Raw genomic sequence first — 26,578 nt, forward strand, 5'->3', positions numbered from 1 at the left:
AATTAAAAAAACTATTTGAAACCAAATGACTTAGTTCTGATTTGCATTAATACATCAGATGGACAGACGATAAAAAAGACAGATGCACAGGGTTTAGGTTCAGGTTTCCTAAAAACAAAAACAAAGGCATTTTGAAATCTCATTTTGATTTCATTTTAACAAAAAAAATTCTTTGCTCATTTTGCAAAAACTCAGGCTTCAAAGTTGTAACTGGGACAATCTCCAAGCCAAAGTGGTTCAGATCCAGAATCTGCCATTTCACATGGGCCAGGGAAAGGATACTTTGGACAAAAGGTTCCTGATTTGTTTTCTTTTTCTTTAGACATAGATTATTTTAAAGAATGAAGACAATGATCGATTCAAATCCTAGACTCTGAGTGGTGAATTAGAGTTATATCAACTCTTGTAGGTTAGTGATCTCAGTCAATTTGCTAATGCAGAGAAATCTTTATCATAAAAGCCTACCATCAAGCTGAGGGAGGAAATGAACTGGCAATGATTCTGAATCATGCCTGCATTGCCACCTTAATTTCTTCAAAAGTTTAAAAGGTGACAAACAGATTCCTGAAGTCCAAATGCAAACAATGCATTTGTTCAGGGCATTTGACCAATATATTAGAACAGGGCTATCCAAGTGGCAACCTATAGGCACAAAGGCACAAAGGGTTAATCTGTGGTCCCTACACTTCTGCTCTGAGCACCACTGTCTCCCTACCATTGTAGCTGGAACCTCTGGCACCTCCCCTCCCTCTGCTGGCTTCCACTGCCAGCACTAGTATCCAGCCACCACCACTGCTGCTCCTGCTGCCCACCTGTGGCACAGCATGGGCAAAGCCCTGCCTTCTATCAAACATTAACAAGCCACATCTCTATATGCCAGAGAAAGCCCAAAGGCTGTAGGTTGCCAACCCTTAGTTTACAGGAAAAGCAGCTCACATTTTTATCTCACTAAATATATAACATGGATTATTATAATACAAAACTAGAATTGGCAAAGTATAACATCTGAAACTATATCCATGCCTATTCTACTCAGCTGTCATGAACAGAAAAGTCAACTCCTGAATGTATTTAATTTATGAATTTCCACTTAATCATGGTTTCACTGTTACTTTATTCCTACAAAAAGTCACAAGGTGACAGACTTACTGCTGAAGTCCATTTACAAAACAGTGCATTTGTTCAGATCATTTAGCCAATATATCAGAACATGGCTGTTCAACTGGCAGTGGACAAGTGGAGGGTAGTAGTAGGTATAGCTAGTATACCACCTTTATAATGTGGATAGGGTTCTCCATATATTTATGGATAGAATCAACAGGAACAGAGTTGCCAGATTTGTATTTATGCAAGTTTATTGTCTAGAAAATCTAACACAAAGCTCATGGAGGGTCTGGAGAAACTATCTTGGCTTATAAGCAGGATAACTGGCTGCAGATGGACTATTTCACAGCTCGCTCATGGGTATAAAGCAATGCTATTCCACCCCAGTCCCAAGCAGTTCAGTGTGCATGAAAGCTATCTCACTTGGTGCATTACCATCAAAAAGAATGGCACATTCTATGGAACCTTGAACAGGCCTCTAATTATTTAACAAAGTCTGATTAGGCAAGACCGTTTATTCTAGACAAGTGCATGTGTAAAACCATCCATTTCTTTAAGTCAGATAATAGTTTTCCCAGTGAAGTGAGGTTTTACTTAATACTGTTCAATAAAACAGACCATTTGATATGACTAAACATTACACAACAACATTTTTCATTCAAAATGACAGAAACCAGGAAAAGTTCTCTAAAGACTCATACAAGCTCCTGCTCAGCTGCAGTCAAAAAAAAAGGGGGGGGGCACAGGGGAGAGAGAACAAACATTTAATTTAGAACATACTCTTTACATTTTCAGTGATGTATTCAGGAATTTTTGTATGATGACCAATGAATCAAGTTTATATCAGTTGTAACTAACTGCAATGAGTTATAGCTTGCTATATTTGGGGCTGAAAAACTCAGCTAATACAAATACAATTCATTTTCCTAGCCTAGCCATTAAGTAAAGTAATGCGGTCAAGCTTGTCGGGTATGCCTGATTGCTGACTGACTGTATTATTGACTTTTCTAATGCTTTCAGTGACAAAGTTAAATATAAGATATTGTAGTCATGACAGGTCTATCTCTTTAGAGAGAACTTTTTTTTAAGCAAAGGGAGGGCCATTGAGAAATAATTTTTAGTACAGCAGGTCACATCTATTGGAAAAATAAATCAATGTATATTTTTTGTAATTGCAGAAGGTATATAGGGCTGACATTTTAATATACACAGTGAAAAGGACATACTGAAAGATACACTGTTTGATAAATATTGGGGTATCTTCCAAAAGAGATGATCCTTTATAAGACAAGGCTCTCTCTGCTCTGCTAACATATCAAGGACACAACAGCATTTTTCACAGGAGGAATTTACCAGAGTATTCTAGCTAGAAGATCTTACTTATGCTGTTCTGGTGAGATACAAAGTCTTCCCCTCCCACTAAACATGATGAATTTCAGTGATGCAGTTCCACTTTTCACGAAAGGTGAAGGTTTAAGATAGGAAACAAGTCAGTAATGCTCTATGGGTGCTACATGAGAACGTTTTCAGGACGAATCCAAAGGTGACTTTCGGCCCTGTGCCAACAGCCAGCACAAATAAAGATTTGGTGTAAAATGATCCTTAAGCAGTGCACAGCCTATGGCTGGCCCTGCGTACCAGCATATGTCACCCTAAAAGCAGTGAGGGGGTGTGAAATAAGGCAATTGTGAAAGAAAAAATGAAGGGGACATCAGATACAAATGAACTGTATCTGTTGCAGACTGGAGGAGCAGAAGAATGCAATGAGGTTAGGGTTTGTAAGGAAGAAAAGGGTTTGTAAGGAAGATATATTGGACCCTGAATCAGAGGCCTGGAATATTTCATGAACTGGAAAAGGAGGTGCTAGTTGAAAGAGGTGTTGAGTTGGGACTGATGTTCTAAGGAAATTCACCATACAGTTGCTTGTGTTCTCTGTGGCGAACACTCTAGAGGACTTCTGGTTTACCCAAGGCAAATTTAGTGACCAATGAGTTTAAAAGAAGCCCTTCCTAGGCTCTGGATTAGGACAAATTTGCTTGTAGGCCCAAATGATAAATCATATCTCTGCCACTTAGCACTTCATCAAACAGCAGCTGGGAAAACATACAAATAAGGAAATATAGCACTTCCAGACTGACAACTCAATAAGAAGGCAGATTTGTTCATCCTGAGAAGCTCTGCCTAATGCAAACCTCATTAGGAACAAATTACACCAATTAAGAAGGTAGGTGCTTATTCAACAAACTACACTATCAAATCAGGAACTGTGGTACCCACTACATAAAAGACCATAATCTGTCATCATCATTCTCCAGCTATAAACACCTTATTCTTATTCACAGTTACAGAACAGAGGCATGTTGTTGCCATGGCATGTAGATCTATACAAAAATTTCATCGAGACACCTTCAAGCTATTATGCAACTCAAGGAGTAAGAAAACCCTAAATAATGAGAGCCTGTAAGAGTTGCAGAAGTAGCATTTAAAGAACACGTATCAAAACTTAACAAAATCATGGCTGTTTGAACGAACGCACCCGCCACACAAAATACATTCTCTCTCAAGTAAAAAGTTAAACAATATACTTTTAAGATCCAGAAGATCAAGACACAGAGGAACAATTAAGAGAAATAAGGATACCTTCCCACTGCTGTCTAGAAAGCAACATGTAGAAAGAGGCAAGCAAACTGGTTTGGGAAAAAAAAATCTCTGAAATGGAAAGTTTGAAACAGATTACCTACTATTGAATAATCTCTCTCTAACCATGTGGATATTACAGGCACAATCAGCAAATATTACACTTCCTGGCTCAACCTGTAGGAAAACTTTGAGATCACTGACTTTTAGAAGTCCAGGAGTTCAGAAATATTTTTACCTAACTGATCATTTTCAGTAAAAAAAATCAAATGTGTTGAACTTATAGTTTCTTTATGATTGTATTACATTTTAATAATACTGTAGTTACTTGAAATAAATTTACGTTGTATTGAGAAGTCTTATAAAGCTCAATTTATGCACCAAATTGTAGCTGATTTAGATTTTAAAGAGTCAAATTAATGTTAAAAAGATTTGGTGATAAAAGACTGTGGGTACATTCCATTTTATAAAGCAGGTATTTACTAAATCTAATACTTAGCCATGTAGTTATCCTATGACAGTGGTACTCAACTTTTTTGCCCTGGATGGGCAGTGCCCAGTCTTTCTTCAGGCCAGATCCAGCCAGTAGCATCCACATAAGTGCACACGTGCATCTTGACAGCATCTCAAAGCCTTTTGAGATGCTGCAAGAGGCATGTGTGGGAATGAGAAAATGCTCCCTGCGCTGCAAATTTGCAGCACAGGAGCAAAATTAGACCCCAGGGGTCAAAAAAAAAAACTGTGGCAGAAAAAAGCGGGGAAGGGCACAGTCCATGCCCTGAGGCAACCAGAGGCACCATCCTACACAGAGGTGCTCTGGTAGCCTGCCAGAGCATATCCGTGGTTGTCCCTTTCCTGGGCGCTGAAGCATGCTGCTTGCAGCAACCATGCTGGGTAAGTAGGGGGTAGGGGGAGCTGGAGGAGCAGGGGGAACTACTGAGGGCGTGGGGGACTATGGGCGGCAGCTCAGGAGGGGTGGGTCTGTCAGCCGCTCCCCTGCATGGCTCCAGCCCCCACTGCTTGCCTTCAGCCCCCCACTTGGCCCGCGGCCAGCTCCTGCCACAACCCCCCCCCGGTTGGCCCGTGGCTGGGTACAGCACCCCTGCTCACCTTCTTGCTTGGCTGTCCTTGCTTGGTTGTCTTGTCTTGCTTGGACTCCTTGCTCGGGTCCAGCTCCCCCTGCTTGGCTGGAGCTGAGTGACGCCTGTTCACTCACCCCTCACCTGCCTGTGGCCCCCCTGCAGCACCTCACCTGGCTGCAGCTCCCTCACATGCTCCCCACCTAGCTCCAGCACCAGCACCCCCACAGCTTTACCAGCAACAGCAGCTATGCTCTTGGCCCTGTGGCACAGCCCCACTCCACAGCATAGGACAGCACGGCTTTGTGGGCCATATTTAACTAGAGGTTGAGCATCCCTGGCTTATGTTGGTAAAATTTTCATCTCGAATTACACATTTTGGGTGTAAATGAAAATTATTATAGCAAGTTTCTATATACGTTTCTTATTAACATAGGTTGTTAGACTATCAAAACTTAAACAGCTTTTTAAAAAAGAAGACTAATCAGTGTAAACAGAGATTTTGCTATATCATTAATTCTTCTTCACACTGCTGTGAAGCTAGCTCTATGTCATTTTACTATGCATCTGCACTATAAGGGTGTCATCTGTATGGAGCCACAGCCCATCTGGGGGGCATAGGGCTCCCACCACTGTGCACACCACTGGGGGAGGTTGGGGGGGGGGGGGCCCATGGCCCCAGATCTGTGCACAGGGCAAGGGTAGGCTGGGGCTGTGCTGAGGGCACGTGGTGGTAGCACTGGAAGGGGAGGCTACAGGAGGGGTTATAGCCATCCCAAAATTCACCGTAGTGTAGCTCCCACCTCCCAGCACTGCCACTGCCTTCCCCACCCATCCTGAGCACAGCCCCAGCCAGCCCTCCCCCCCCCAAGCACTGTCCCCAGACCTCAGCAGGCAGCCCCTGCACACTGGTAGTCCAGTTGTGCAGCACCTGCCCCTGCCCCACTCCCTCCCTCACCAAGGGGGACCTCAATCTGGCTCCCCACCATGCTCCTTCCCTCCCCAACAGACTTACCAGCTGCACGCTGATCTTTAAGCTGCCAGGCTGCAGTCCTGGCCGTGAGCAGGCTGCAGCTGTGCATCTGCACACAGCATTTATCCGCAACATTATTGGCCACATCAGTCAAAAAAACCAATTGCCAATAATGTCAATTTTCCTTTTAATCAGTGCTGATACGATATGAACCAATGTATCGGTGCACCTCTACTAGAAACTATCCATCAGATTACTAACTACACCAAATACTTAATTGGTTAAATAAATAATGTTTGTTTAATAAAAACGAACCTGTTTAATAACAAGATTAATACTGATTATTTAAATCAAAGTTTTCTGTTTGCTGGTTCAAATAGCAAGCAAAAACAATTGTTTAAATCACTCTGAATTAAGCCTGTTTCACAATATGTTAAAGGTGCAGCTCAGCTGTGGGAGTGAAGAGGAAGTCTAAATGTAATCAAAGCAGTGGTTCACCATGACTGGAAGAAGAGTTGGTGCTGAGGGGGACTGTGCACAATGAGCACTACCATATATCTTATTCAGATGGGCTGCAGTAACCTATTCTTGTGGTAGGTTCCCATCAGAATGTTTGCCCAATAAGAGCTATGTATTTTAGATGCCACCAATACTGAGCATGACTATAATCAACTTTACAGTTTGTTTCTGAGCACATGATCTGAGTACATTCCTGAGCACATGATCTTTTGGCAGTAGTTTAATGATAGACAATGCACTATGTAATCAGGTTTTTTTTGTATGTGAATGTAAGACAAGGAGCTTTTGCTCCCCATGCTGACTGCAGAGGAAAAAAAACACCTTGTCTTGTAGTCATATAAATATAGTAAATGTAATTTAACATTAAATATAAATATCTTGGCAAGTACCTTTAACAGCTTAATATAATCACCTAAATGTGATAAATATTAGAGTAAGCCAGGCGTGTTGTTACACCAACAATTTCACCATCAAAATAATCTTCCAAAGGTGTTTTGTTTGTTGTTGTTTGAGGGATAGAGGAGGTTAGGTGTTTTGCTTAAGTAGCAACCTTAAGAGCCAATAATAAGTGGCTAATCATGGCATATATCTGAATAACAAAACCACATTTTTCTTATTAGTGATTGAGTATTTTTAAAGCATAATTATACATTTTATGACTTTAAATAGACTTGTAATCAGTTCTAAAAGCATGATAGAATAATGGGAGTTCCTACCTTTTTCAGGAACCGTACTCCATAGGTAAATATATAAAGGTAAAATGTAAATTTCCACCTGCAAAAGGTAAAATGGATTAATTCTATATTATTAGGTTTACAACATTTGATCCCCCATTATACTGTCAGAACAGTGTGCATTGGCCAACCAAAACAAATACTATCAGTTTTCTCTTTCTGTAGATTAAATTATGAGGCCCCTGATTCAGCAAAGCACTTAAATACATGCTTATATTTTACTGAAATAAACTGAGGCAAGCACTTAATTTCAAGTTAAGCACGTTGCTACAGGCTTTCCTGAATCCTTGTCACTCTTTCCAAGTCTTTGGGATGAATCTCCAGAAAGTTTTGCTTTTACAATTGTAAGTTTTGGCCTCCTGTGCTTGGATAGTTATACCACTTTGAAAAGGGGTTGAAGACACCCAATGCAGTTGAACATGCCACTAATAATTTGTCTCTGTTCCTGTTCCACAGTAAGAAAACCCAAATTACAATAATTTCTTACAGGAGAAAATGGTTGTTGTTTAGTATAATTTAGTATGGAACAGGAACTGACAGAAGAAACAGTTATACCAGGCTAGTTGGCATGTGTCTTGACTGCCGGTGCACTACAAAAGTTTATGCATCTGTCTGTGCCCCTGTGGGTATAAAGCAACTGTATGAGCACCACGTTTTGATTGATTTCCTTATGTTCTAAGAACTTTTAGTTTTCATTTTAAAAGTTAGCACCCAAAATAAAAAGTTAGCTTAGTTGACAGGAAAAATTGAGCAACTGAGAAAAAATAAAAACATCTTCTAATATTAATGGGAAAACATAGCTTGATTAACAATTAAAGCAAGAAATTAATTGGAGCATAGAATATAAAACTATGCCTGGCAGTAACCAAGTGAGACTGACATGCTATCATGGCCTCTATATACTGGATCCTGGGGTAGGGAAATTAGTTTGTTGCAGAGGGTCTCAAGAAAAAAACCTGTGAATGAGCTGATCTGTAAGTCTGCATGTAGTTAGCTCACCAAAATCCTGCTGTTGGTGTTTAAAGAATGCAGAGGTTCTTCAGTAGAGAATAATTCTGATATTTCTCTACTTCTTATTAACTATAAAGAGATAAGTGGTCTTTTAAGAGGTCTGCAGGAAAAGGCAGTAGAGTGCACACTACAGCCAGATATGCAAAAGAAAGCCCAGCAGCATGCTGGTAAGGCAGATCCACTCTGACTTGCACACAGAAGTCAAGGTAAATCAACCTGGACCAGACTCCAAGAAATAAAAACTGGACTCAACTGAACAGCAGAGCCAAATGGATCCAATTATGGAATGGACAATTGAGAAAACAAGCCACACCTTGCGAGAAAAGGAGATATGCTAGGAAGTGAAAAAAAGTGAAAGTCAAGGCCTAATACAACATGACTTCTTGAAAAAAAAGTAGTGGTGCTTTTGAAGGTTAGACATATTGAAAATAAATACTAGTGACACTGTTTATAACACTATTAAGAAATACCAGCAGATATTAGAGGAAAAAGTTAGGTGATATTCTAGTACTTAAACATTTCTACTAAAATGTTTGAGTGACCAAAAAGTAGCAAATACCAAAAAACATTATTTGGTTACAGTCAGTGGTCACTGAAACATGTTAGTATATATTAGTGAAGTATCTTCTCATCTGTAAACATATTCCTATTTAAGGGGAAGTTAAGGCATCTATCTAAAAGTGAAACTTCCACGTCCCTAAAAGGTAGAGTAAAATCTAGCCTAAGTCAATACAATACAATACAAATTATGCAGAAAGAGTGTAAAATGCTAGTAAATAAGACTGCTTTAGCTGCACAAAAACAATTTCTTCATGTCCCATAAGACAGAATACTGCAGAGGTGAAATTACTCAATTGGTACTACATAAATGTTGGACTCTTCAAGAACTCTCAGAACAGCATTTGTCTTTCCTGATGTCAGATTCCCCGGGAATTACTGAAAGAAGCTGGCACACAGAGAAAGTTAGCTTTGCTAGTAGAAATCTTGAAGTCAAGGTGTGACCAGATAATCATCATGACAATTGTCTGAAGGAGTATTATCTGAGTAAAAATTTCCTTATCAGCCAGATCCTAATGAATAAAAGCAAAAGTCATGCTATTCTTTTGGTAGAATTTGTAAGGCTGTGCCAACAGAAAAAATATTTCATAAGGTAATAAATCATTTATCTCATTGTACTCAGTGAATAGTATTACTATGAGACCCTTCTGCTGCATTTCCCCCCTTTCCTCATGCACAGCATGAATGATGACGATATCGCCTGATGGAGGACTACCATGCTCTGGGAGGCGTGCTGAGGGAGATGGGCGCACAGGCGGTCTTCTCTTCCATCCTGCCAGTGAGCGGTCGAGGCAGACGTCACGAGATGTGCATAGCGGAGACCAACTGGAGGCTACAGGAATGGTGCTTCGAGGCGGGCTTTGGCTTCCTCAGCCATGACCGGCACATCGTGATGAGAGACATGCTGGGATGGGATGGGCTCCACCTTTCCCCTAAAGGTAAGCGTGTGTTCTCTTCCAGGTTGGTGAACCTCCTTCGGCAGGCTTTAAACTAGGCTCGTCGGGGGAGGGGGAAGATGAGGGCGGAGGAGATGATGAACTACCAGGCCCAGCAACAGCCAGCGAGCCCAGACCAATGGTCAAAAGGGAGAAACAGGTAAGTGATGGGGGACGGGGCATTGCTGAGACTAGGGGGTCAGTGGGCACAACCGTTGGAGGCCTCAAATGCCTCTACACGAATGCTCGAAGTATGGGGAAGAAGCAGGAGGAACTCGCCCTCCTCCTAGCTGTCACCAGCCCTGACATAGTAGGGATCACAGAAACGTGGTGGGACTCATCGCATGACTGGGCGGTGAGTGTCAAGGGCTATAGGCTGTACAGGAGGGACAGGATAGGAAGGAAAGGTGGAGGAGTAGCACTCTACATCAAGGAGGAATATACTTCCTCGTTAATTAGCAAGGGGGTAGAGGGGGGGCACTCTGAGGTGCTCTGGGTTAGAGTAAAAGGCAGTCCAGGGGAGAGAGACTTAACGGTGGGAGTCTACTATAGACCTCCCAACCAGGGAGAAGAGCTCGACCAGGAATTCTTAGGTCAGCTCACAGAGGCAGTGAGGGCTAAGGATGTGGTCATCATGGGGGACCTGAACTTCCCAGACATCTGCTGGGAGGAGCAGTCAGCCAAGTCTGATCGCTCACGTCGGTTCTTAGCCAGAGTGCAGGACCTCCATCTAACCCAGGAGGTGCACAGTCCCACCAGGGGAGACGCCTTGTTGGACCTGGTGCTGGCCACGGGTGATGACCTGGTGAGGGGGCTGCGGGTGATGGGCCACCTGGGAGACAGCGATCATCGCTTGCTGGAATTCACCATCCAGCGTAAGGTGGCAAAGGGCTGCAGCAAGGCAACAGCCCTAGACTTTAGGAGGGCTGACTTCAACAAGCTAAGGAGGATCGTTGGGGAAGCGCTGTGGACCCAGAGGGGAAGGGAATCAGATGTCGAAGGTGAGTGGTTGCTCCTTAAGGAGACGATCCTCCATGCCCAAAGGGAGGTAATCCCAACAAGGGTCAAAGGGAGCAGGAGGGCACATAAACCCCCATGGCTCACTAAGAGCATCCGGGAATGTCTCCTTGCTAAAAGGGAGGCATATACCCAATGGAGAGATGGGGTCATCACCAAGAAGGACTATGTTACAGTCGCCCAAGGATGTAGGGGGGCAGTCAGGAGGGCCAAGGCAGAGATGGAGATAGGACTAGCTTCCCGGATTAAGGACAATAAGAAGTCCTTCTTCAAATACATAGAGGGTAAAAAGAGGGTCCCGGGTAATGTGGGGCCCCTGCAGGACACGATGGGCAACTTAGTCATCATGCCAGATGATAAAGCTAACATATTTAACGATTTCTTTGCCTCTGTCTTCCTAAGTAGGGACCAGTTCAGCCACCTCCCTGCTGGGCCCCCCTCGGGCCCCGGGAGAAACACGCCTGGGCCAGGGGTTAGCGAGGAGTTAGTTAGGGTACTTCTGGAGAGGCTGGACGTGTTCAAGTCCGCTGGTCCGGACGATCTTCACCCTAGGGTTCTACAGGAACTGGCCGAGGTCATTGCGGGACCCCTGGCGCGGCTCTATGAGCACTCGTGGTGCTCTGGCGAGGTGCCGGAGGACTGGAAGAGGGCCAATGTGGTCCCTATCTTCAAAAAGGGAAAAAAGGAGGACCCGGGAAATTACAGGCCAGTTAGTCTTACCTCAATCCCGGGTAAGCTCTTTGAAAAAATTCTCCTGGCACACATCCAGGAGGGCCTTGCGGGGGAATGTATGCTCAGGGGCAACCAACATGGGTTCATCAGTGGCAGGTCTTGTCAGACCAACCTGGTGGCCTTTTACGATCAGGTCACCAAATCATTAGACGCAGGGGTTGCTGTGGATGTAGTCTTTCTGGACTTCCGGAAGGCTTTCGACACTGTCTCTCACCCTGTCCTCATCAAAAAGCTGGGAGACTGTGGTGTCGATGCCCACACGGTCAAATGGGTCGCCAACTGGTTGGAGGGCCGCACCCAGAGGGTGGTAGTGGATGGGTTCTTCTTGACCTGGAAGGACGTGGGCAGTGGGGTTCCGCAGGGCTCGGTCCTCGGGCCCGCACTGTTCAACATCTTCATCAGTGACTTGGATGAGCGGGTAGAAAGCACCCTGTTCAAGTTTGCTGATGACACTAAGATGTGGGGGGATGTGGGTGCACTAGAAGGGTGCAATAGGCTACAAGCTGACCTTGACAGGTTGCAACGGTGGGCGGATGAGAATAGGATGGGGTTTAACACTGATAAGTGCAAGGTGTTGCACATGGGGAGGAAGAACCGGCACCACACTTACAGGTTGGGGAACTCCCCTCTTGCCAGCACGGAGACGGAAAAGGATCTTGGAGTCGTCATTGACTCCACGATGAACATGGGCCGGCAGTGTGGGGAGGCAGTCAAGAAGGCCAACCGTACCCTGTCATGCATCCACAGATGCATCTCGAGCAGGTCCAGGGAGGTGCTCCTCCCCCTCTATGCGGCACTGGTCAGGCCGCAGCTGGAGTACTGCGTCCAGTTCTGGGCGCCACACTTCAAGAGGGACGTGGACGATATGGAAAGAGTTCAGAGGAGGGCCACTCGTATGATCAAGGGTCAGCAGGGCAAGCCTTATGAGGAGAGGCTACGGGACCTGAACCTGTTTAGCCTCCACAAGAGAAGGTTAAGGGGGGACCTTGTGGCCTGCTACAAACTGGTCAGGGGGGATCAGCAGGTATTGGGGGAGTCCCTGTTCCCCCGTGCGCTGCCAGGAGTGACCAGGAATAACGGTCACAAGCTGGCGGAGGGTAAGTTTAGATTAGATATTAGGAGGCGCTACTTCACAGTCAGGGCGGCTAGGGCCTGGAACCAGCTTCCAGGGGAAGTGGTGCAGGCTCCTAGCCTGGGGATTTTTAAAAGGAAGTTAGATGAGCACCTTGCCGGGGTCATCTGACCCCGGTGCTCTTTCCTGCCAAGGCAGGGGGTCGGACTAGATGATCTACCTAGGTCCCTTCCGACTCTAGCTACTATGAAACTATGAAACTATCTTTTGCTGTCAGTGTTTCTGACATTTTCAAGGTAAAGTTCAAAACATTGCTTTGGACATTTGCAATTAGGGGATAGAAGTCACAATAGTGCAAAAAGGTTAAAGTCTACTGAAGAGTTCATAAACATTTAAAGTTTTCAGTGACTTAAATTGTTAAACTATGGGACATTTCAATTCAGAGTCTTCAGAGGAGACATGGCAAGACATGCGATTTTTGGGATGAGGCATAAAATTCCTTAGACTCCAATCATGCCATTATAGTAACATCTGCCAGGGGCCATAGGGGGAAAAATAACAGAATTCATGATGAATACCATTCACAAAATGCTACTCAACCTTGGGGTGGGTAAGACATTAAAAAGGATATGGTCTTCACCCCATACCTTTTGCAATAAGTTATGGGCTTAAGCTTTAATAATAGCAATTATATTTTACCTGTGCACTGAATACCTGCAAAAGTTTTTCATTAAATCCATGTCTGGTAACTTCCTTTCTTGATTGCTTCAAAGGAAAATTTTGTCCAATTTAAACAGAGAGAGTAAAACCTTAAGCCCCTACATTAGGTTTATGGTCTCTTCCATGCCACCTCAGCCCAGTTCTACACAGGCATATTGTTTTAATTAACAGTAAAGTATCTAGAGCCAAGATCATGGTAGATATATGAATTTAATTCCAATCTTATATGCACTGGGGTTATTAAATGGATGTTGGATACAATAGATATTACCTATGTAACAAATGAATGATCTAGCTTAGCAATTTAAATAACCAATTCACTTTATCTTGTGAAGTTAACTGCTACTTAGAATTAACTTAATAACTGGTTAGTATTTAATTTATGCATGTCTTATTAAATCTAAAAAAATGCAAAATATAACAAGATGTTTGTTAAATATGACTAAAGTATACTGAGTCCTATAAATTTACCATTAAATTAAATCAACAGCTCTGACTGTTTCAAGGGCAAGTGATATTTCTGGATCGTTACAGTCTAAAGAAAGATGCATACAGCAAATTTTCCTTCAGTCTTAAGACTGGAAGAGATGCTGTCTATATCTGCAGACTATCAGTAATTCAGTTGTGGAATTACTACCAGCCTTGAGGTTACAAACAGATGTGCTCCCTCGGGAATAAACTGAATTGTCACCGAATTCAGTGCGCGGTTTCCCACCTTCTCACTGGAAGGAAGATAATCTGAAGCCATGTCTACACAAGGAGTGTTTTACGGGTGTAAGCACAGCCACTTCTGACAAAGTGCTCCTAATATGGCTGCAGCTACACCAGCAAAAGTTCCTTAAAACAGCCCTTGACATGCATCAGCAATATTCAAGGAAGATACTGTTGGAGATGGATGACTTTTTGCATAAATTAACTATATTGTTAGGGCTTGATTCATAACATATATTTGGCTGAACCCTTTGCAGTTCATTGTATATTTTGTCTCCCAATCACATTTTTCAGTTGCAGGTTTATGGTTCTGACACGACTTTGGAACTGGCTCTAGGTTGTGAGTGGGTGCATCAAAAACATTTTGCCAGTCATTTGACAAAGGCCAATTGTATGTTTTCTTCAGTTTTACAAGAGGACCAAAAAGCAATCACAGATGGGCCTGCTTATGTTGTTACTTACAATCATGTTTTGGTGCCAAATAGAGAAGGAAAGCTGCAGCTTTCCAGTTAAGATTCTATTTATGGTCTATAAATGGTAAAATGAATAGTAGATGTTTTAATAAATGGTCAGTTTTTGATTTATTATAGATCAGGATATTTAACCATGGCTTACAATCTTTAATAAAACCACATATAAATATATAATGCTCATTTCACTTATAGCATCCATTTATCATTTATTATTCCTTTAGAACTTATAAAGACTGACCTTAACTTAAATAGTCTATTTTATATGTAAACACTCACTTCTTAATGGTCTACAGATGGGATGTCAGGTTTAAGGTAGCCTCCACTCTTCCATATACCTTGCCTATCCAGACAGACTGAAGGTCTTGGTGTGATCTAGACTGGCCAAAATGATAAAGTGTTTGGACTCTGTCCCCTGGGTTCGATTCTGACTGATTTATGGAAAATGGCCCTACTAAACTATGAATTGGTTAGACTATTGCTGCATTATCAGAAACTCGGCTCTCAGATACAGGTTCTATCCAAGAGAATTATAATACCATATTCTGGCATGGGAAGCCAGGAGAAAGGCGAGAACAGGCGTTGCTATTAGCAGAGATTCTAGTTTTCTTCGGTTAAAAAAATCCCCAATTTTCAGATTAAAAAAGTACCCCAAAATCCACATTTTTCCTGCGACTAAAATGAAACACCACTAATATATATAATCTTCATATTAGTGGTGTTTTATTTTAATCACAAAGTAGATTTTGGGTTACTTTTTTAATCTGAAAATTGGGGATCTTGACCTTCAGACTGAACTGACCAACAGAATTGGAAAAGCAGCTAAGAATTTTAGACCATTACAAAAAAAGTACATAAAATAACAGCAACTACCAGCTGAGGTGAAACTGCAAATCTATGAGACTTGGGTGCTGTCAATCCTTCTTTACAGTTCAGAAATGTGGACTGCATACGTTAGACATATAAGGAGACTGAACAGCTTCCACAGATATCCGTGTACAATCGTGAAAATAAAATGGGAAGACAGAACACCAAACAGGTACTGGAGTACACAGGGCTGGCACACTTATGTACCACTATGAAGAAAAGGAGGTTGTGATGGATCTACCATGTCAGGAGAATTGGAGGAGACTGTGTCCCCAAGAATATTTTGTACAGTGAGATTCAAGATGGCTCTACTAGAAAGTTGGATCACCTTCTATGGCAGTACTATGATGTGTGCAAAAATTATAAGTCATTCAGCATTGATACAGAAAGCTGGGAGGAGCATGCAGAATCTTGCCCGGTCTGGAGAGAACACCTTCCACTCGGTGCAGCTCAGCATGAAGCAGCTTTGATCCGGAGGATGGAAGCAAAGCAAGAAAGAAGAAAGCAGCATGCTATAAATTTGGGACTCCAACCCAGACAACATGGAAATCTGTGAAACATGTAATAAGCTGTATCTCTCTCAAACTGGGCTTGTCAGCCATAAACAGATTCATCAGGCATGACAAGACATCATATTCATACACTATGATGCAGAGGATCAACGGCTGCCTATATAAACACCTGTTCCTGATTTAAGAAAATATTTTGAGACAGACCCAAAGAAGGACTTAAGCAGTAACCAAAGTTCAAAATTCTGTTTCAAAAGACGCCCACTCAGCCACTGTCTAACCCCGAGACTAGGGGACAGAAGTTACACATAAACCAGTTTACATGATCAGAAAATCATTTAAACCATTAATAGAACAAGTTCAGTGCACATACATTGCTTTCAATATGGCAAAAACCAGTTTAAGGTAAACCTGGAGGTATGTACTATCAAGCTTAGACAATTTATGTCAAATTGGTTTATGTAACTTCTGTCCCAGATCTCTTCCTGCTTCTAGTCAACTTATGTCCCCCAGCATCCCAGGATGCTTTGCAGTTCCTTTGCAGAGGAGGGACAACCCTGATGCTCTGTTCCCTAGCCTGCTTCCTGCCTGTGCCCATCAACCTGTAGGGACAGGGGGGCAGAGGCACAGAGCTGCAGGCACCCATAGCACAGGTCTACACAGTACATGGTGGGAGGGAAAGCCCCTCCACAAGCTGGGCTGGGGGAATTCCCTGCTTCCCCCTCTCCCACAGCTGGTGCCACAAGAGGCAGGGGGAAGGAGTTCCCAAGGTCACCTGGGACACAGGCGCCAGGGAGCTCCCACTTCAAGGGGCTTCCTTCACCCCACCTGGGGTCCCCTAACCTGAGGGAGCCAAGGGGATTCCTCCCTTCCCACTTCCCAGCCACTGACAGCTTTAGCCACTGCCACAGGAGGGAGGGAGAAGTTGTCCTCTGGGCTGCGTGCTGGACAATGAAGCCCAGCGTGCAGCTACCAGGGAGCACTTACCTCAGGGGGCTCCCCCCAGCCTGAGGTCCCCCAGTCCAGGGCAGCCCAGGGGAAGCCCTCCCCTCCGCCTCCCCCCACGGCTACTCGCCTCAGCCACTGCCACAGGAGGGACAGGGGAAGGAGTCCCTTAGGCCGGGTGCCTGTCCATGCTGTCCAGTCTGGGAGTACCATGGAGTCCCCACCTCAGGGGGCTTCCCCCACCCTGGCTCAGTGTCCCCTAGCCCTGGACATCCTCAGGAAGCAGAGGAGAATTCTCCCTTCCCACTCCCCCACAGGGCTGCCTCAGGGGTACTTCTTAGGGCCTCAGGGGGTACTTGGCAGTGAGTGCCACTGCCATGCCGTCGTGCCACTGGCATGCTCGGTGATCAGCTGCGGGGGGACTGCATCCTGGTGGATGCACCACTCCTAGTCACTGATTGGCTGCAAGGGCACCCTCCCCCCCGCCCACTCATCTGGCTGGTGGGGGACTCTTGCCTTCTTGACCAGCTGCCAGGGGTACGCTGACCCAAAAAGGTTGAAAGCCCCTTTGACAGGGACAGCACAAGGCTTACTGCAGCCCTAGTGAAGAGATATGTATGGGAGGCATGGTAGATAAACGGTTGCAAAGGTGAATGCTGTCCTTTCACAACAGGGTGAACAGCTCTGGCCTTGTGGGAGTTGATCACAGCGTGGCTGAGGGCACTCTCTCTTTGCTTTTCAAATCAGAATAATGTGGGAGTGATGCAAAAATATTTAGTTCACCTATACTTCTAACAGGAGATGTTTCCAGCTTGTGTTCCCTGGTCCTTGCTTCCCTGGTTATCAGACCCAGATGGAAGCCCTGAGATGGCTTTCATGGTTAATAGGATGGTTATTTCCAGACCCCCTGAGGAGGCCTGATATATGTATGGCTATATAAGCACTCTTTGACATCGACTCGGAAACCTTCTCCATGTCTCCTAAAGGTTATATAATAAAGCTCCTAAAGACTTCATGTTACAGTTAAGAACACAGGATTAGAAAGGTCCACTCAGCCTGTGGAGTCCTGTTCCCTACACTTGCAAGCCACCAGTTAAACAAAGACTCCTAAAATTGGCCATTCGTACACAAGAGCCACAAAACATGTATATGAAAACAAAACAAAAAACTTACAAAATTCTACAGATAAAATCAGCGTATAAGGAGAGGACTGCCAATGTTCTGTTATGCAAATAGAAGAGAAATATTTTGACTAACATAAACCCAGAGGGTCCTAGGAATGGGACCATGATTCATGTTCAAAAGGTGGCAAAAATCCCACAGTCCTCAGCGGTCCAACCTGGGGTAAATATTCTTTCCTGATCCCCCATCTGGCCAGCAGTAGAACCCTGAGCAAAAGAGCAAGACCTTCTAGCCAGCTATATGAGAGGTTACTAAGTATAAGCAAGAACATCAGTATACACCAAACAAAATGGCCACAGCTCAAGGTGGGAAATGTGCAGTGCTTTAAAGAAAGGCAAACACAAACAAAGCATTCACAAAAGGGAAAAAAATCCTTCCTGACCCCTAACAGAGATGAGCACAATTGCCTGCAGCATGGGATTACCAGACACTTAATGCACAGAGGAGTTCTCACACCTAACATGGGGATTGCAAACACTTGAATCTACCCACCAGAACTCTCTATCCTATTATATTATCCCTGCCATAAGCTTCATTTGTTGCTAGACCTAGGATCTTGAATAGACTGCCACTCATTCTAAGGAAATATATTTAATTAAGACTGACAACCATTTTAATGTACTGCAGATTTTAGAGTTTTACTTGGCAAGTGTGCAAGTTACCTCTTTTTTTTTTTTTTTTTTTAAAACAAAGTAGCTGCCAGCAGAGGGATCAGATTGATCTGACTGTGAAATCCTCCAGGGGGAGCAGCCCATGCTGGGAAACCTCTATGTACCAGTTTGCATTCAATAATAAAAGAAAAGGACAGCAACAATTTGCTTTATTTGATGACAATTAGGCAGATCTTTGAGACTCAAAACATTATGACAATTTGTCCTTCCGCTGGGCAAAATGTGGGTGCCCTGAATAGATTCAATAAACATATCACTTTTGAGAGATCTCAGAATGAACTAACTTGGTTAATAAATGGTTTAGTGTTTCATACGTGAAACCAAAGTACTGGGGTGACAGCAGAGCTAAAAAATGTCTCTCCACGTATAAACATCAAACTTTTTCTCAAAAGCAGAAGACTTGCATAGAAGCAGCATCTTTAAATGAGCACTCTAGAGCACTTCTCAGGAATGAACTAAGAGATTTGACTGCTCTCATTCAACATGACAAGTGCTTTCTTGGTTCAAAGTACAGAGCGGATTTCCTTACCTCTCAAGTCTTTCAACTTCAAGCTGCTAATAAAATTTTAAGATGTTCCAGAAGGATTCAGAGCAGCAAGAAAAGGGGAAAGAGAACCTATGCAAGTTAACCTGCTCCGGTCCAAAGCACTAAATAAAGACCAAATTCTAAAATCAATTACACATATGCTTAAAGCTGGGCATGTTCTCAAGGACATGGCTCAATTGAGGTCTTAAACTTTCATTCCAAAAATTGAAATTAAACTCTTAATTACTTCATTAATAAAAATTGATTCCTGAAACAAAAGAATCATAAAGATTCTATCCAGCCCCTTGGCAGAGCCTGACAAATTGTCTGCTGTTTAGTTTAGTGGTGGGAAACCTCTCCTGGGAAGGGACCTTATGTAGACTAGCCTAAATCAAATATAGCATATTTACATTAAACACACATACAATATTAGGCTTATTTTTCCAGTGGGGAGAATGGATCCTTGTCTTGGATTTGAGTATGAGGCAGTAGGGGGTATGGTGGACAATGACCAGCAGGTGCTGTGGCTCTGGCACCAGCTGCAGCCCTGAGCCAGGGTTGGGGCCAGAGGCACAGCTGCTGCCTGTGCCCTCATCACCTCTCTCCCCTTTCCCTGAAGCCTCTCTTGATCTTGTGCGCCTCCCCTACTTCTTCTACCATCTCCCCCCATCCCACTGTTGCTGCCCCTCCCACATGCACTCCCCCCACCACTACTTTCTTGAGCTCTGGCTACAGCAGGCTCCATCTCTTCGACATGCTCTAGCCCTGCTCCAGCCTGGGGCATGGATCATGCATTTACTCCAGGCCCAGCCCAGCAACGAAGCAGAGTCAGGGCCACAACTGCCACACCACTGTCAATGGTATGGGGTGAGGCTGGGGCCAGAGCAAACACATGCTCCATGAACCAGGCTGGAGCAGGGCTAGAGCATGTCGAAGCCAGAGCCAGGGCCAGGGCAGGCAGGGGACAGGAACATGAAGGGGAAGTGGGAACCAAAGCTGCAGGGCAGGGGTGGAGAGGGTGGGAAGGCACAGGGGGCAAGCAGTGGGAGTGGACAGGCAGTGGGGGGGGGGGGTCCCACCTGGTCCCCACCTTCCTCCTACCACCTCCCCACTGCCTGCTCCCTTGCTACTGCTTTTCCCATAGCAGTAGTGGGTGGTGGGGGGGAGGAATTTAAGACAACCGTCCAATAATTAGATTCTGTACGTGGAAAATTATAACAAATTTATACATTTTTCATGTATAGAAATTAATTATTAGGGGTGTCATTTAAAAATTCAAGGTCATCTTGGATTCACATAAATATTGTACCTTATCTGAGATTGCTCAGTAAAATTCTTGTTACCCTGACTGGGAGATACTGGAAACTGGGGATCAGTAATTTTTCCTTCCCTTCTTTGTCTCCCTCCCATTTCTTCTGTACTGATATAATTTAAATTAGTGCTGAATTTCAGTACTTAACATTAAAACAGCCTCAAACATAATAGTCAAAATAGGACTTGGAATTACAGATTACCATGGAGGTGTACACAGTGCAGGGAGATAAAATGGCTACTGTACAGACATGAAGGGGCATGTTATGTATCCTGTTCTTGTCTCATTTTCTACATTGTTGTGTATAGGCTCTGTGCTCTATTTTCTTCTTATATGCATTTACTGTAATATATTTGCTTAGTTCATGCGATTTTCACCCTCTAGTGACTGGGTCCAGGACTGCAAGAACTTGTCACTTTTGCAAAGCTAAAAGGTTTTGCAAAGTTAAAAAGCTAAAGGTTTTAGCAGGAGGCAGCACTTAAGTCAGGCACTGACTGTTGTAAACACCGTTTTTAGTCACTGCTACTGAATACAACATTAGGACAGATTCATACATCCACGGGTTATTATGCATATACTTATGTGAGAGCAGTACATTCACAACTTGGGAGTTTGCTTCCAGAATTCAGACATCATCACTACCACTGCTGTGAAAAGTGACCTTCAAGAACATCATGAATTTGGACATGCAAACAAAGGAACTCTTTAAAAGCAGTGGTTCTCAATCCCTTTAGACTCAAGGAACCCTTCGTTAGACTCAAAGCCACTTGGAAAGTGCCAGCTTTTAACATTCACGTTTTTTGACTGGAAAAAATAGAGCGATTCTTGTGTTGCAAAGAACTTAGAAAAACCACAACAGGTTATAAATGTTTTTGACACTAGCGATTCCTCTTTGGAATCTCTGGTTTTGTCTCATGACTCATGGTGCGGTACCCTGGTTGAGAATCACCACTTTAAACACTATATTTTGCTTCCAGAATTCCTACTATTATATTTACTCAGGCTTTTGACATTAATAGCCTTCCCTGTACATTTGAAAGGGCCTAGAGCACACACTACAAGAAACTGTGACACCCCTAAGTAGATCTTATTAAACAGTTTTTAACTTGTGCCTGGCACACAGCCATGGACATGTTTTGCAATATTATGTTTCATTAGCATGCAAATAATCTAGCAGTGCAGAGGCAAAACTAAAAACATAATACAAGCTATAAAAGGTACGATGAAGCCCGGCTTTCGTGAAAGGACTAAGAAGTCATGAAGCCTGAGAATTGTGATTATTAGTGCATTCCATTCTCTTTTCACTTAAAGTGGGATCTAAGTTATATTTATTAATTTTTATAATTTATTATTTAGTTTACAAAACGATACTAATCCTAAATAACACAGATTGCCTTGTTAGATGTGGGGCTGCTACTTCCAAGGGGCAATGATACAGAGCAAGGCACTCCACTCACACACTGGAGCTACAGCAGCTCTGCTTATCTGGGTTGGCCTGTTCTTGCCAAAATTAAATGGCTTCCTGCAGTATGGAACATAGATGAGATGATTTGAGAAAGAAATACTACTGCAAAAGGATTGCCCTCTGTTAAAATGTGCAAAGTAGCAGGTAGTATAAATTGGGAAATCTTCATTGCCTTCCTATTAAATTTTATGGCTTAAGATTTAGCTGATTCCTGATTTTCCTCTTGGCTGCAGTTTAAAGTAGTTATTTAATATTTAATGTTAGAATGCCACTTGAGACCAGTGCTGTCCTAAATCTGCATGCTCAACATGCAACCCTGAAAGCCTTAAGAACAAAATTTAGTAGTGCTGAAAAAATACAGTGCTAAATGCTGTAGTGATGCAGTGTTATAAATAATAAAGTAAGTTGGTATAGCTAGACCAAGAATATGTATAGTGCAATAGGTATTTTTGTAATTCTTGCTAGGTTATGTGGCCCCTGATAGTTCCACGGTTAACTGCTCTTTCCTTTCTGGAAGCTTCAAGGCCAACATGAAGCAAAGTTTTGGTAAGGACTTAGAGATCCATTAATAAGACCAATTCTCATGCAGTGAGAACAGACACTTTCAGCCAGGATACCAGGGTATCCTGGGATGGTGCCAAATTCTCTGAAGAGTGCTGAGAGGTGGGAGGAGATAAGCAGATAAGCTAAATAGATAAACAAACTCAGGCTTATCTCTGCCTGAATGATCCCCCACACCTGATTCCCAGCCCCTATGTAGGGAGGTTAGCACTGCAATATATACATTAGTTTTTTAAATTGGGTGCCACTCAATTCACAAGTGACAGAGGGTGCCTCAAGTCCAATGAAAGGTGCTTTGAGTCCAAAAACAGTTGAGAACCACTGCCCTAGAAAGAGACACTATCATTAAGAAAACTCCTAGGAAAAGTACATAAAACAAAAAAAGAAACCAGAGTCCACTATTGTGCACTCATCTCTTGAGTGACAGGATTTCACATTTTGCAATGCTCAGTGCCCAAAAAATAAACACGTCCTAGAAAGGAAAAGGACTAAGAACCTTTGGTTACTAACCTGGTCCAGCAAGGAGCCTCTTTCAGTAACCCAAACAAAATGGTCTCTCTCTTTTTCCCATTAGAACTGATTACAGAAGACTCTTTAGAAGATGCCATGGACCACACTCTCCCCAACCTACCCCCACGCATGCTGGATCCAGCATCAGTGGCACCCACTCTGGGTGGAATGGGCAGTACAAATTCCAAAGTGGCCAGAACAGGACCTGCAGGTCCCAGAGTGGCAGGGGCATGCACCATATGCCACATGGATCCCAGAGCAACTAGAATGGACTCCAGGAGCAGGGCAGGTCCCAAACTCTGCATGTGGAGCTGATCCCCTGAACACCACTGGTGTGTCACCTGTAGGTCAACTCTGAAACTCAGAGGCAGCACCAGGGACCAGATATCCATGGGTCATATCTTCTGATACTCCTGTCCTACCTACATTATGCTCAGGATACATATTGCAGTTTTAGTTTCCTTTACCATATATACTTACTGTAGTGAGAACAAAAGTCAGCCTGCCTCAAGTTTTTAGTATGCATAAGTCCTCACTATTTCAAGTAAATGACAAATGAAACAGTAAAAAGGAATTTGTAACAGGCTTCAGTAATGCTAGTATAAAATTAACAGGCCAGAACTCCAGCAAATCCATCAAGAAACATCAAACAGCCAAGCATCACTCATTTGTTTTAAAGTATCTAAGCAATTGGGCATGAGTGACTGTTTTGATGAATGGACCCTATATAAATCAAAATATCCTTTTTGCAGGATCTTGGCTTTGTCCATCAGGGTGCAGGGACCCTGAATTCTGCAGCAGGCTATGCCTCCCAACTTCCAATAGCCTGCCAGACTATCAGTGGGCTTGAAGGAACCATGGGCCATATGTTTGACACCCGTTACAGTCATTTGTAAATGGCCCAATCCAAGTATATTTTTAAGTGAGTAAAATTTTCTTGAATGTTATAGGTCCATTAGGACACCAAACAGGTTCCCAAACCATGCCAGCATCACTCAGCCTTTTGTTCCTGCAAGCCAGATGGCAGGCCTGTGGCTGGCACAGGGCTGGTTCAGAGGATAAGGCCTGGATAGGGCCTCGCATGGCATTGGTTCCCTCACTCGCCAAGATTGGTCCCTGGGCTGCCCCTACCCACTGGGGTCAGACCCCACTCTGCCCTGCAGGCTTGATTGGGCACATAGGGCTAGATGACAGGGCACTGGGGACTAGATCTGGCCTGCGGGCCAGGGGTTTAGTACCCTTCGTGGATCACTGGTGATTTTCAGGATCACAGCAAGTGGTCTGTGGATAGCACTAGATTACTAATGGCTTTACAATATTTTCAAATAAAAAGTTGGTAACATTTCCTGAGAAATGCTGACTATTGACAATGATTCATTGATTCAAAACGTCTGGGAACCACTGCCTTGAAGGATTCCGCACCAAATCCAGTTTCTGAATAAGGGGTTGCTTCTTCCCCCAAATCATCCATTTACTACACAATTCTAATGATGCCAGGAAAGTGGAATCAGTGAAACCACAAGAGCATAATCACAACACCAGAATCTATGATTCTGAATTATTAGAAGGATCTCCAACAGCAAACCTCTAGCCTGCCAGTTCAGTGAGTTTTTCCAGCAATATGAATTTAGAATAGGCAAGCAACACATTTTCTTAACATCTTCCACTGTCAGCCACCTTGTTATTCTGGACATACTTGTGACGTCATCTCCATATACCACAACCTGCTCTGTCAGTCAAAATTTACTTCTACGTGGGTACGACGGGAGATCCTTGTGTAACAGCATTTTGATAGACAGTTGTCCAAACGCAGCTTTCAGTAGACATTATACTCAGCTGAATCAGTTTATAACTTCATCTTAGTCAAGAAAGATTAAAAAAAAAAACTGAAAAAATTATTATAAACTGCCAATTTAGCCTATAGATAGTATCACGAGAAAAATACTCATCTTAGCTTTCTGTGAAGAGAATGCAAAACACATAATTTTAGTACTTTACTGCAGCTTTCTACGCTAATAAATCAGTCACACAGAAGGAAAACTATATTAGAGTTTGGAAGGGCTATTCTACTTTGTAGCATAGAGGTGTCATTTGCTACAATAGGAACTGAGACCTTCAGATTTAGGGCCATATATGAAGACAATAAAAAAGTATCAAATGTAGTACAAGGCTATGTAACAATGCAGACAGGGATGAAGGTAGTGGAAAAGAAGAAAGAATGGAATGTTAATTTACTCAATAAATGCTACAAATCGAACAAAATCCTGCTTCTTTTACCACTGAAAGGAAAAAGTTTGTATACCGAGAGGAAGCACAGTAGTTTCACTGCATGAGGTTAAGAAATGGTCCTAACTCATGAGTACAGTTACTTCTGGGAACTGTTTCTAAGACTATATGTTTGGAAGTGGTGTGTCAAAGTTTACAATCTCCTTGTAGGCAGAATGACGGTACCTAGCTCCAGAGACACTGGGGAGAGAAAAAGGCTATAATGGATTGCAAGTATTGGACGTTTGCTGGTATCTCCCATAATAAAGGTACAGCAACAGCTTTTTATGAATAGTTGCATTTAGAAAAGGTGTAAAATCCCACTTGTTCATAACTAAATGAGGAATTCAGTCTTCAGATTTAACCTCAGCAACTCTTTCTTCCTTATATTTTTGGTTGCAACAGAAATACATTATAAAAGCAGGTAAATATATTGCTTGCATCGTTTTTGTAATTTTAGGCAGACAAACTGAACCTTTTGCCATTTAGTAACAACACTGGCTCTGGGTGCAGACAGAACTGAAATTTGCAACAAGTGAAGTGTACTTGGAACACATATACAGGGTGGCTTTACAAGTGCTCTGGGGTGGGGGTGGGGCATTTTAATTACAGCTGCTCTCAGAGCTGCTTTAACTCAAGCATCCACAGCATAATATGCAGTCAGTGTTCAGCGCTTCAAAATGGTGGCAGGGCACTTTAACTAAAGCTTGTTCAGTGAGCTTTAGTTAAAGCGCCCCTGACATCATTTTGAAGTTTGGGGATGCTGAATCCAGGGACACGGAGACTGCTAGAGTGTGCCATTTAGTACATGTTGGAGGAGACATCTGGCACATGTAAAAGTATTGATATATATTCCCTTCCCTGTGCTGTTTCCAGCTGCAGCATTTTAAAGTGCTGCATTCTTGTCTAGTGCCAGCTAGGGGATGCTAGAATATGCTGTAGGGAGCTGATCTGGAGCTGTTTTCCAATCCTCTCTCCCTTCATAGAGATGGGAAGTAGAGGGGAGAAAGCAGAGGATAACTAAAATGGGGTGGGGGGGAAGGAAAGAAGAGGAGAGTACAGAGAAAAAGGTTCCTAAACTCAGCCACAGGGGGCCTGTCCAGACAAGTGCAGTCCAGTAAGCTTTAGTTAAAGCACCCCCAATGCCATTTTTCAGCACGGGGATGTTGATAAATGGGACACTGGAGTCTGTAGAAATATGGTAATTACTAGCTCCAGCAGAGTCAATTAATCAAGTTGGCTCCGATGCATTGTAGTTACAGTGCATTGGAGCAGCCTTGCTGCACGTGTATAGGAGCCCCAGGAGTTCACAGGAAGCAAGGGCCCCAGTAGGGGGGGTGGAAATTCCACAGGGGTCCCAGCACCACTGGTGGTTGAGAGCTGGCAGTAACACAGTCCAAAATAGTACTACAGAATTAAAGAGGCGTGTTGCAACTGTGATGGTTCAGGAATTATGCAAGAAGCAGAGATCTCTAAGAGTGATCTCTTCTGTT

At 43.3% G+C, this 26,578-nt stretch overlaps 1 protein-coding gene across 1 annotated transcript in view; it reads right to left on the minus strand.

The window, feature by feature from the left end:
* CERS6 (ceramide synthase 6) overlaps positions 1-26,578 on the minus strand; it is a 225,696-nt gene that overhangs the window by 95,304 nt on the left and 103,814 nt on the right. Inside the window, exon 4 of the mRNA XM_090045547.1 lies at positions 7,029-7,086. Coding sequence (XP_089901673.1) covers positions 7,029-7,086 — 58 coding nt within the window. The remainder of the gene's footprint in view (positions 1-7,028; positions 7,087-26,578) is intronic.

This window comes from Crocodylus siamensis, chromosome 4 (assembly GCF_052110815.1).
Source record: "Crocodylus siamensis isolate JL-2025a chromosome 4, ASM5211081v1, whole genome shotgun sequence".
NCBI lineage: Eukaryota > Metazoa > Chordata > Crocodylia > Crocodylidae > Crocodylus > Crocodylus siamensis.